The following is a 12,830-nucleotide window of genomic DNA, read 5'->3' on the forward strand; positions in this document are numbered from 1 at the left end:
AATAATTTAAATGGACATTTACAGTAACTCATCGTTCCCACTATAACTTGTGCTGCATTTGATCAGCAGCTCATTAATCTCCCCACAAGTTTGAGAAACAGATTACTCTGAAAATAGATTTCAAAATGTTTAGGTAACGATTCATTGTGTAAGTCTCCATATCGAACAGCTATCCTCTGTGTGACTGGAAACACTAAACAAATGCCAGATTTGTTCCACCACGATGTGATATCATGAGATGGTGTATAAATAGCACACCACTTTCAAGGACATTTTGTGTGTCATATCTACGCATTTTAAGCTTTTTACATGTCAATTATTTGCTATTTAGCCAGTAGTGGAGTTAGGGGTTAAAAATGACTTGTCAAGAAATAATGCGTGAAAAGCAAAAAATGCAAAGTGATAACATGTGAAATTACTTCAGAAATTCCTGTGTTATTCTTTTGCCATTTGGTGATACCAGGCTGCTCATTACCCCATAACATCTGACATAATGCTAACACTGGTTTCTAAACAGACTGCGATAAAACTGATTCCTGACATTTTCACTCTTAACAAAGCGAGACCTTTATTACACAACTATCAACTGGAAATAATTAGTTAATCAAAACAACTCGACTATCCACCAAAAACACATAAGAGATACAAAGGTCCCAAGGGATCACATTGACATTTTTTTGGAGACTTAATTTTTTTTTACAACTGTGACGAGCCAGTCAAGCTGTAATAGTGCTAAAATATAATGTCTTAATTTGAGTGTAATCATAATCTCACTGCTTCTTGTTTGTAAAAAGCTCTTTGACGCACATGACCTTACTTTGGCGTCCAAGGATCTAGACTTAATGAGGATGAGTTGTTTTCTCCCACTTTTTTCTAGACATCCTCTCCCTTCACCATTATTAGGTCTCTGAACTGGTTAAAACTCTGCTCCTTTACCCTTTCATCTGATTTATCACCATCTCGCCGCTAACTCGCTCCTCTGAAGTCCATTCAGACCTTGTTTTTGATTCCAGTAATTGAATTTGGTAGAAAAACAAATGCTCCAATAAGGTTGTGGGGTGAGGGGGTGTACTTGTACTAAGGTGGGAGCTGTAAATCTCAGTTGTGAGGTGATTTAGGATGCCCATCCAGTCCCCAAACCTTTCCCTAACAGAGGTCTTCAGAGAGGTCCAACTTCACCACTCGACTCCTTTTTATCTCTTCTTGGTGGGAAGTCTTGTTCTTTCACTTATGTTTTCAGGACAGGAGGTAACATTTTAAAAGCATCTGTGAGTAAGTCTGTGGGAGGGTCTAGAAGAGTGACAGAGTAAGTGCTTCCAGGGTGGAAGGTCAGGGAAGTCTTGAGAGGAGGCTGCAGGCTGCACTTGGGTTGACCCTCAACTGTGAGTCTCGGCGCTGTAGGCCAGGGGCAGAGACATCCTGCACTAACAGACAAACACTTCACAACTCAAATCTGTGTCAGAGAGTATTTGTTTTTGCATGTTTACAGTACTGCTGATCATTTTCCGAATTACCCTGTCCTGAAGAAGGCAGTTTGCAAACCTTTGATCTTTATCAGCTAAAATAATGATTGTGTGGCTTTCCCACTCTGTAAGGCAACACAGAATTTCACAGTTAACAAATATGATATGATTTCAAAGGAGTTGCATTGCACTACCACACAATAATAATGTTTCTTTGACCCTAAAGCAAAGAAACATGTTGACTGTGATGAATCATCTTTCTCAAGCCAGGTTCAGCTCTTTGTAAATTGAGTTTTCTAAAGATAGAGCTATGACTGAAACTCACTAACAGCTATGAAAGGAAGAGAAGTATACTAAAAATATGGTAGTGATGTAACATTTACATAATTTGTAGCAAAAGGGTTAAGTTGTGTAAGAAACAGTAAGCTCTTATGGTCTTCTAAGAGATGTCTTATATCACTGGTGGATTAGCCTCAGCTAGCTGCAACAGACTGACAATGAGAAAGTCTATTTCATAAGAGTATTATCCAATGAGCAGATGCAACTGGTTAAGTAACTGTGGGGACATATGGCTCAACCTGCTAAATTTCTATCAACAGCAGTAATCTCCACTGGCCAGTGAAGTAACCTGTTTGTCACAAAGCGTCAGTTCAGGTCAACAATGGCGGGGGGGGGGGGGGCACTTATGTACATGGATACTGCACACATTTGAGATCTACAGCAAAGGCTGTCCTGAAAGGAGAGGAGATGGACAATTTATTATGCAGCCAACAGAAGTTGATGTTATGTGTGTGGGGGGCAGGGGGGTTTACAAAACAGCAGGATGTCCTACATGTCCTGGTTGGGCAATGAACATGATTATTGACTCTTTTATATGTGTTTTTCTCTTCAAAGCTATTTTACTTTGTCTTATCAGAGCTGTAATATTTTCTGAAGGCATAAGCTGAAATAAGCTGTAAACACAACATTGAATTATTGTCATCTTTGTTGATTTGCTTGTGTCCTCCTGATGAGTATAGGTACAATATTCCCGCAATTTTAGCTCTGTTTTTGGTCTCTACCAACTCCTGTGGGACATATGTGGCTCATTAGCAGCTAAATGCTCCACTCTGTTTACGCTAACTTTGTCTGTCTGCCGTTTGGTGCTGGGCGGGTAGTGTACAGTTGAATTTTAGAGCTTTTCCACTAAAACCAGCTGCAGATGACAACAATGCTATGAGAGCAGCGGGAGTACAGTTGTGGCCCATGAAACTGAAAGAATGAGCTGAAAGATACTGAAACATTCTGAAAAGCTGAGGAGAAATCACAGATGTGGAGTCTGGTGTAAATTCTCTATGGGATCATCACTATAAGCGACACCTACCACATACAAGTGGTCGTGTGAACCATTGTTAATATTAAAATATTGGTTATCGCTGCTTTAACATTGTTGAATCCTTCTAGAATGGAAATAAGTTTTCTCAGGCATCACTGCTAGGATTATATGTTTTTTTTATTATCAACATTATGCAATGGCCACCAGATTTTCAGCTTTTGTTGTTGTTGTTGTTGTTGCTGACAGGTAGTAAAGACCAAACTTGTGCTTTCTGACTCTTGCAAGATGGTAGAAGTGTTCGATGAATATAGCACAGATCAGTAGAGGGATGCAGAGATGAGGACATTAGTATCAGCTGTGGAGCAACATATGAAGATATATTGATTCACACACAAAAACAAACTATTAATCTGTCGCTCCAGAGAAAAACAGGGACAATACAGAGCATCTGATGCACATATTATCAGCATAAGATAGTTATTGTAATCGTACAAAGAATCAAACAATTATTATTGCGGCTTTGATCTGTGTTAAGTGAACTTGTAATAGTGCCCTCATGAGGGTTATGTGTCTCAGTGAGATATATGTTTGTGTCTTACGTTTCTCAGTCAACACTGTATGTTGTCACAGTGTGACAGTGCAATAATCAACATGAACTGCTGCATCTGGTCTGATTTCAGGGACTTACATATTTGATATTGAATAGACGGAGCAGATTGGATAATGAACTTGATCTCTTTATTTCTTACGAGTATAAATGTTGACCAGCTCAGAGAAAGCGCTTCAGCTAAAAATATATTCATAACTGGGATAACAGTATCCATATTATGATTCAGGTGATATAGTCAAAGAAAAAAAGGCAGTGAAAATAAATTATCTGAATAACAATAATAACAATAATAATTATAATAACAATAATTAGAATAAACAGTGTCAAATTAGGATTCATAAACTTTTTTGTTTGCTTGTTTCTTTTGTGAAAATTCCTTTTAAAATTGTCCATGAGCAAAAAATCCAGCATATTTTCATTTAATGTTGTGAAGGGGATTTGCTCTCTGCATGGGACGTCCCCCTCAGTCTAACACATTTACAATATTCACAGTTATATAAACCTGTTCGGCACACACTGAACCACACTGCAGACAGTCAGGGCGTCAGTGGGGACTGTTGGAGCAAAACTATGAGGTGCAATGACATTTTTGTGTTTACATGTGTGTGCCTGGATGACAGGAAGCAGAATCCTCCCCCATCAAAATAGGTACCTATAGATAAGGAGTAAAAACGTCCTTTCCTCCAACGATACACCTTTTCTCTGACATACCACTGGCATAATCAATCAAGAGACAATCAAGGTGAAGACATACAAACTGCATGTCTGTAACATTGTACACACTGTCCTCTAGTGAGACCCCTGATCCCCCTTCATGAAACTGTCTCAGGTTCTTGAAGTAGCTCTATGCTAACCCCTCTCATCACCCGCTCAACCCATGGCCGTCACCATGTTGGAGTGGTGCGGGTGGCCAAACGACGGGTGTATTGGGGTGGGTGTAGGGAGCATGTGTCCGGCGTGGCTGAAAGGTGGCAAGTGGCCCATGGACATGTGTCCGGCCAGGGAGGCGGCGCTGAAGGGAGAGTTCTTGTCATGCAGGCTTTTGGAAAACTCCTCGTAGCTGTCGCTGACCCGCTTGCTCTTTTTGGACTTGTTGGACATTTTACGGTTGCGTGTCTGTATTCCCTCCTTTTTCATGGTCAAAGGCCGGTTCACCTGTGTGCAGAGGGAGAAGTGAAGAGGTGAATGATACAGTTTAACTCTGGGCTGAAAGTTCAAACCCAGAAAATTTTATAAACTTGTCATCCAATACATTTTTAAACCTGGGGTATCTGAGTTCTTTTGTTATATACAATATTCTCCTCCATCCCCCAGTATCCTACTTCCCCATCCTGTCTGTGGCACTTAGCCCCAAGCCCATTGGTTCCTACTGAGATTGTAAATCTTGAAAAACAGGTCACGGTTTTATTTAAAAAAAGAAAAGCCTCAGTGATTTCCTCAAGCAACTGGGCACTGTAGTTTTCAACACAGTGTACAGTATACTAAGTATTTACAGCAGCAGGACAGTGTTTGTGAAATTGACTCAAAATAAACTGTAGTGCCCATGTTCATCATAGTGAAGGAACATGTCACCCAGCGCAATAGTGGAGCTCTATGGCACAGAGGAATAAGCTATATCAGACACAGAGATCACTAAATATAAAATATACAATATCACCAAGCTTATCCTTTAAAAATCTGCATTTCTAGTGCACAAATATATTTTGATGCCTCCAGTCTTAATTCATATGGAGACTGGTCTTGTGGCTGTCCCACTCAACAACAGTCCCACCATTGTGATTCTCAGGGGATTACTCCTAGCATGGAAACAATAAAGAAAGAAACACCAACGAGTCCAACAGTGTCAGTGTAAAACAACCCTCACTCTCTCCTTCTCCTCTCTCTCTCTCTCTCTCTCTCTCTCTCTCTCTCTTTCTCTCTTTCTCTCTTTCTCTCTCACTTTTCTGCCTCTTATCCCCCAACAATAAGTCTAACCTGCCTGCATACTTCCCGTCTACTTGACCCTGTCGACTTTGCAGAGGCCACAGCGTTGGGTCAGAGACTTACGTTATGCAGTTTATAGTAGAGGCCGCAGGCGTTGCACACCGGGTCTCCATTTGCATTGCGCCGCCAGAGCGTGGTGGTGGTCGTCTGACAGTTTGCACAACAGGTGCCTGCTCGTCTTGGCAGCAGACTGTGGAGAAATATGGACCAAGTTTTACTGAGAGGTCAACAGTACTAGCAAACACAGCAAATTTTAAATGTAAGAATATATTTCAGTATGCAGGCTACAATATATCAAACTATCGATTTAAACAGGCTTTATGACATTAAGGCCACAACTAAGAATTATTTTTATTGATGATTAATCTACTAATTATTTCTCAATTAAGCAAAACAATCATACAACAAGAAAAAACAATCAACAAGATATTAGTTTACTATCACAGAAAACTGATAAAATCTAAAACCTGTCACATTTGAATCAGTAAATTGTTGCAACTTTTGCATAAAAAATACTTAAATTATTATTTTTTGCATATATATACACATATGTTATATATTACCTCCTCAATATTTTTGACGACAGATTTCAAAGGAAAAGTTTATAAACAAGATGTCACATGAAGAACATGAATTTGATCCTTCACACCTGAATATGTTGTGCTTTTCACGAGGTTTACTTCTTATACAGGAAATTAATAATTATATAATATCAATAAAGTTGTTATATGATAGTAAATAATTTTCCAGATTTCGACGTCAAAAATCACGTTTCTCACGTCAACCCTGCTTAGTGTTGTCACTCATCAACTTCCATAACTTTCCCAGTCCTCTCCATTTTTCACTGTTGTGTACTTTCTCTGCCGTGAACCGAGAGTTTGACCACTAGAAAATTAGGTCTGAGCCTTTAGTTACTAGGCCGTGGGAGGAAGCAGGCACTGGCCCCGCTGCTTTATCTGGACCGGTCAGATATCCGGATAGGAAACAACTGGAAGGCTGCTGCCACTGAGCACAGGGCGCTGTGGAGCAGTGCGAACCCCGGCCGAGCCGTGCGGAAACCAGGCCTGATATACGGCCCTATATGCATTTATAGTAAAAAGACGGTGAAATAAATATGGTTTGAAACAGGCTTTCTGATCAGCGCAAGTGAATAAAAATAGGGCTAATCCTGAAACTAATCTCTATGTCTGACCCTAAATTATAATCTCAGCGTTCGCAAAATAAAAGTCTTCTATTAATCTTGTAGCTCACCGTGCCCGTTTCTCACTAGATCTTTTTTTTTAATTTCGTGTTTTTGTTGTGCTAATTTAAAGCAATTCTTCTTTGATTACTGTCATTAGAACAAATACTGCTTTTACATCTATTCTCTGGCTTCTGCCTCAGGCCATTCTGTCGCATTGGTTCAGAGTCCCTTCAAAATAAAACAATTTAAAGTCGTGGTTTAACAGTGTGGTAGCCCACCGCCTTTCACCGCTAATTAGAGCCTCTACTGATTTAATGAGCGGTGTCTGTTTACTCTGCAAATACTGTCTTCATTTCACAGCTGCCTCCTGCTGCAACACACCGCTACAAACACAACTACTGCACATGGCTGCACTGATGCATTCAGGCTCCAGAGATGTTGCTTTTCTTTGAAATTATTATGAGAATCTAGGAATAGCTATTTAATGTTAGTTATTATTTTAGCAGTCAAAATTGCTGCAGAAATAAACATGGTCATGCAGCTAAATTTAGAGTGTGGCATTCTTGTTCCCTGGCTTTCCAGTATTTCACTTAATGTGGATTTCACCTTTTAAAACTGTGATTCCCCTTACACTTATTTATGGCTAAATGTATTTGAACAGTTTTAATCTGTGCAGCTAGATGAGTGTGATGTGAAAGTTGGGACTGACTGGGCAACACATGATGTTTGAAGCAGTGCATGGTGGGAAATATTTGGCTTTAGACACTCCTTTCTGTCCTTTGAAAAAAACATGAAGCTACAAAATGTAAACTTAAGAACAACAGCTTTGTCATGATGCTTTTTCACACAATCCAATAGCATTTTAATGGTTTGTTTAGAAACTGGAGAAATTTCTCAACCCCAAAAAGGAAACAGTTAATCCCTCAGTTTATTTGAAAAATTCAAAATCACCTAATCTGGAGACACATGGTTTTCACTAGGCAGTGACACTCTGCTGCCCACATGTCAAAATAAAAACAAACCTTTACTTCAACACCTCGCACAACAAAATTTCAAAGTGCTCAGCGCTGCACCCAGCAGCAGCATCATGAGCCATAAAGAGTCAGCGAGGCGCAGTGTTGTTTTGAGGGATGTGTGCAGGCCCTGCTATCAATGACAGTATCAGAAGTAGCAGTAATAATGATAACAGAAACGACACAGATAGTCTCTCTCTGCTAACAGCCCGAGCTGAAGGAGCAAGAGGTGAGCGAGAAATACAATTCCTGGAAACTGATTGGGAAAATATAACTTTCCTGGCATTGTTGTACCCCCACCCCCCCACTCCCTCCACCTTACACTCATTTTATTTACTGCCACCTCCAACTCACACACACACACACACACTTGTTTAGTACTGTAGTGAAGCTGCAGTGGATGGGACTCACCAGCCTGCGTTTGGGTTTGATGAGTGGTCTGTTCTGGCCGTTCATCTTGTGGTACAGTCCGCAGGCATTGCACAGGTAGTGTCCGGTGCTGTCACGTCTCCACAGAGGCGTAGAGGTGGCTCCACAGTTTACACACTCGCGGCCCTCTGAGGGGAAAAAAATACACATCGACATTTATGAGTTTATCAGACTTCATACCTTAATGAGCTGACTTACAAGGACTTGTTCACTCTGTCATCGACCAACTGTAAAAACATACTTTTATCAGCTGCTTTGACAAGAATTTATTTGTTCATAAACTAATCATTTGCATGTGTGTGTGTGTGTGTGTGTGTGTACACATCAGATTTTTGTGGCCAGGCTGTTCTCTGTTCAAGCTTCTTAATCAGTTTTGGTTCAGCAACATATTTCCACAAACAATACCTTTAATTACAGGTTAAAGCACATACTGCATTTAACTTTTTTATCTTTTTCTTTTTTTTTTACCACAGATTCTTTGTTAATGAGAGTGGACAGTGAGAAACGGTGTCTGCATGTAGCAAGCTGGAAAATAATGAGATTCCTTTATAGTTTACATTAGCAGAGGCACTAAACAGCTGAAAATTGAAGAGGAGTTTGCTTTGCCATCAGCAGCAACTTCCTCTGTATGTTCAGTTTCTAATACTGCCAGGATAAACCAGTCTGATGATGAAAAACATATATTTGTACATGAGCAGAATCATGCACAAAATAGATTAGTAGATTTTGGTCAAATATCTTCGACCCTTTGGAAGATAACAATAAAATAAAATTTACATCAGTAATGTTAGAAAATATTTCAGTTCTTAGCTCAATAACAGCAATCAGTGTCACACTATAACCTATAATTATATTAAAGTCAGTAAAATAGATTTTACAGCCAGCTCAGCTCCTGTTTCATAGAAAAAACAAGCTATTTAAAGTGAGGTTAGATTACCGGCCGTGCTAATAAGCTGGTTTAACACAATCAGGTTTGAAGCTGGAAGTCTCCTGGTCTGTAATCAAATAACAATCAGGACAATGTATTAATGTCTTATGTAACAGAGAAGGGACTCTAGCCTAAATACTGAGGTTTTGGCTCTGAGTGCCTGCGGATCTTCCTTTCACACCTCTGGGCTGCATCCAGCTCACTGTTCTGCTGCAGCCAGATCAGGCGTAATTACAGAGTCACGGTTAACAAAAGAGGATTATCAAAGTGTCTCTGTGTTGGAGAACAGTGGAGTGCAGGCTTAGGCCTTTGAAACCATTTATTAGGGGGAAAAACATTATTGTTATTATGGTTTATTTTTTATATTTTAAATCATTATTCTAACCCAATTTCCAAAATTATATATAAAACTTGATTATGCTTAAATCACAGCACATTGCAATAGGCTGGCTGCAATTAAGACCATTTACAGAATGACTCAAGAAGAAATTAATCTGGCAACATTACTGATCTGGAATATATTAAATGGCTTTTATGAGGCTGTTAATTTAAATTGATTATTATAAGAGGAGCTTCCTACATGAAGAGCTGTATCTCTCATTCAGGTTTTTGTCTTTATTAATAAATGTTTTTCTTTTCAATAATCCAAATGATGTATTTTTCTTGGATAATTTTATCAGCTCATGAAGAGTTGTGTGATAATGATCTTATATATTTGCTTAATGTGACATTCATAAACAGTTTTGATTATAACTGGCAGTTTAATTGTGTTTGTTTGTGTTCATATGTAACAAGCTCGTGTAATAATCATTTGACAGGAATATTAACACAATGGTGGATGGATTTTAAACCTGGCACAGTGCAAAACGATGCAAAGCAGCACTCGAAGGTCAATAGACTCTTCGTTATGCCACAGATACACAGATATTATCTACAGTAGTGTGCCACAGGATATTTTTTAAAATGTGTTAAGTTAATTTTGAATCGCCTGAGACCTTTCAGTTTTAGTTTGGTTTAATTGTCACTGACTTAACAAGATCGAAACAGTAGATAAACTTAAGACAGCCTCTAAGTCCGAATGCAGTCGTAACATTTTCTGATATATTTTATTCTATTTTGGGGGTTTAGTCACGCGTGTTTCAGCGGACTCACCAGTGCAGGACCGTGTCTTGCCTTTGTTCTTGGGGTTGAAGTTGGACGATGCTCCCAGCAGGCTGCCCGGGTGAAACAGACTGCTGCCGTATTCGTGTGCCGCTGGGAGAGAGTAGGTGGGATACGTCGGTATGGGATGGTGGGTGGAGGGGGTCTGAGCGCTCATGGAGGCCAGGCTGCTCCTCAGCGGGCTGGTTCCCTCCATCTTCATCCCCTCCGTTAATGACATTTGGTATTTGATAGATTCCTTCTCGTCCATTCTGGTGGCGGACGAGGACGAGGGAGACACGGCCCCCGGGTCCGGCGATACGTCCTTCGGCGGCGTCGGGGGGAAGGTGTACAGATGCGGGCTGGAGTGGGTCGGCGGCGTTAACGACGACGCGGAGACCGTGTTCGAGTTGCTGCTGCACGGGTAGACAGCGGATAGGCCGCCCGGGGACGCGGAGCCCGGGTGGTGCAGGCTGGGCTTGCTGAAGGGACTCACGGCCCAGGCGTTGTGGTGGTGAGCTGAGAGAGCTGCTTTCCCACTTTCCAGCCATGAAATCCCCGGGCTGTGGATGAGATGAGGCCGGCAGACCTGAGACCCCGTCAGACGAGCTGTGAAAGTCAAACAGCAGATCATTTATTACAGAGAAGGTGACGGGCTTATTCATCATCTGGTGGTGTTTTTATGGCATGCAAGTTTGGATGCAAAAATAACCAGATAATTATTAGACTTGTTGATTTATTGGACACACTGGACAGACACAAACATGTAAATAAAGCAGCCACAATAATCAAAAACAGACAAACGTGCACTAAAATATGCATTTACTAACACACAGGTCCAAGTTGCATCAACTGTTTTAATTGAATGAATGTCTTATATAAAATACAAAATCATAAAAATGTAGGCTAATGAAAAAAATTGAGAACCACATGAACAAACCAGTTTATCAGATACAGAAAATTCACTTTTTTTCATATTTTAAGTCTGAAACAGCAACATTTTTCAGGTGCATGTGTGATGTTTAATGCTGTGATAGTGATAAGATAGAAAAATATGATCTGCCTGTTATCACAAGGCAAACATCAATCAAACCATGAAGGTAACTGTTATTCCTCTTTTTAGAAAAGAATAGTTTTGCTTTGCAGCTCATATTTTTCATACGAGTTTGTGTCTCTTTCTTTCTTTGGTTCTTTCTTTCTTTTTTTTTTTCTCTTTTTTTGGCTAAAGTTGCAGCCCTCAGTTTCAGCTCCATCTTACCGTGCGCTTGGCTGTAGGACACTCTGGCCCGGGCGGAGTTGTGGTAGTACGGGTTCCCCTGCGAGTCCAGGTGATTAAAGAAAACATCCACCTCATCTGGAGGCAGGAGCTGCGCCGTGGGCTCCATGTAGTTGTGGCCCAGGCCGTGGTGGTGAGAGTCCGGGTGTTGCCCGTTCAGCACGGCGTGGTGGTGCATCCAGCGGGGCTGATCGGCCGTCACATCCATCTTCTTATGGCTCTCTGCGGCGCGCTTTTATAGAGTCAGAGAATATCCAGAGGGGAGGACACTGGATGGTTTTAAAATGTGTTCCTTTTTTACGAGATCTTCGCTGTGTCCATTTACAGAAGAGGACTAATGCTTTGTTTTTGTGCCTCTGAGGTAAATTCCTCTCCGTCTCCGGGACATCGAGTCGAGCTTGACACTGGAAACCTGCGACATGCAAACATCAGATGTTAATATTTTAAAGGCAGAGGTGTTGTGCAGCCTGCTATCTGTTTGTAAGCATCAGTTCTCTAAACGGGTAGCTTGTATATACAGCTCCTGTGGATGCAACTTAAGATAATAATAATTTAAAAAAATAATAACCTCCACCCCCATATATTTATTACCCCATCACTCTTAATAAGCTGCTGCTCATCCACAGCTTATTACGCTTTGTAACTACTAACCATCTGACTCAGTGACAGCAGGAGAAACATGTCGTACCTTTGCCAATGTTATTTTATCCACAGCGTCCGATCGGCTCTCTCCTTAGGAAAACTCTCCCCCCGTCCCCCTTTTCGGTGCTGCTGGTCCTCTCCAGTTTTCGGTTGGTGTTTGTCAGAGTAAACTCCGTCCACTGGGACTTAAAGCAACACGTATAACTGTGGCTGACAGCGCGGGGCGAAGCTTGACAAGCTGCTGGGCGGAGTCTCCAATAAAGCTTTGACTCAGCCAATTGCACAGCACCTCTACAAAAAACCCTCAGAGGCGGTACCCCCACCCCAACACCACTACCCCTTTCCCCAGGACCAGAACATCACTGAAATATTTCTATAGTTTTAATATAGAGAAAAACAGTCCGGCTGCTTGGGCCAGGCCTATGTTATGACTTAAATGGGAATTTAGTGTCACCATGGGTTAATCATGAATACTGTTCAGTTATAGTTTGCAAAAGTTTAATGTTAAATAAAATAATCAAGTGTCACTGACACATATAAATACACAGTCAGCAGAGGTGGATCCAGATCTACATGTTTACATTCCCCACGTCTTTTGGTCTTGTTGCATCTTTTTGGTGTTTATCTCAGACTCTGTGGAGACAGTTGTCCATTAACAGTCGTTTCTTTCACTCCAGTTAATCTCATGCTTTACGGAGGTTAATCTGTGACCTAAGTGTGACATCTTTAAGATGTGCTTCACTTCGCCGTGAATGCCCAAATGTAAGAGTTTTTAATCTGCACGAGTGTGTGATGAAATTGAGTGAACGGTTAATTCAAGATGAATTTGCCACTGATGTTGTTTATGC

At 40.8% G+C, this 12,830-nt stretch overlaps 2 protein-coding genes across 4 annotated transcripts in view; one reads left to right on the top strand and one right to left on the bottom strand.

The window, feature by feature from the left end:
• The window catches only part of eefsec (eukaryotic elongation factor, selenocysteine-tRNA-specific), an 82,977-nt gene that overhangs the window by 58,773 nt on the left and 11,374 nt on the right, over positions 1 to 12,830 (top strand). The window lies entirely within an intron of this gene.
• gata2b (GATA binding protein 2b) lies at positions 3,500 to 12,212 on the bottom strand. Its single transcript, XM_018673535.2, has 6 exons — positions 12,029 to 12,212; positions 11,323 to 11,752; positions 10,077 to 10,673; positions 7,979 to 8,124; positions 5,435 to 5,518; positions 3,500 to 4,543 (listed from the first exon to the last, which is right to left on the bottom strand). The coding sequence occupies exons 2-6, from the start codon at positions 11,546 to 11,548 to the stop codon at positions 4,259 to 4,261; spliced, it is 1,338 nt and encodes a 445-aa protein (XP_018529051.1). The 5' UTR covers positions 11,549 to 11,752; positions 12,029 to 12,212; the 3' UTR covers positions 3,500 to 4,258.

The sequence above is a fragment of the Lates calcarifer genome, linkage group LG12 (assembly GCF_001640805.2).
Source record: "Lates calcarifer isolate ASB-BC8 linkage group LG12, TLL_Latcal_v3, whole genome shotgun sequence".
NCBI classification, from domain to species: Eukaryota; Metazoa; Chordata; class Actinopteri; family Centropomidae; genus Lates; species Lates calcarifer.

Bases quoted from the DNA above. Each gene is read 5' to 3' on its own strand.
- gata2b (XM_018673535.2), bottom strand. From the start codon at position 11,548: ATGGATGTGACGGCCGATCAGCCCCGCTGGATGCACCACCACGCCGTG. The intron at 5,519-7,978 runs GTGAGTCCCATC...GCAAACTGTCAG, and splicing joins TCAAACCCAAACGCAGGCTG to ACGACCACCACCACGCTCTG. The intron at 4,544-5,434 runs GTAAGTCTCTGA...CTCTGCACACAG, and splicing joins TCTACTATAAACTGCATAAC to GTGAACCGGCCTTTGACCAT.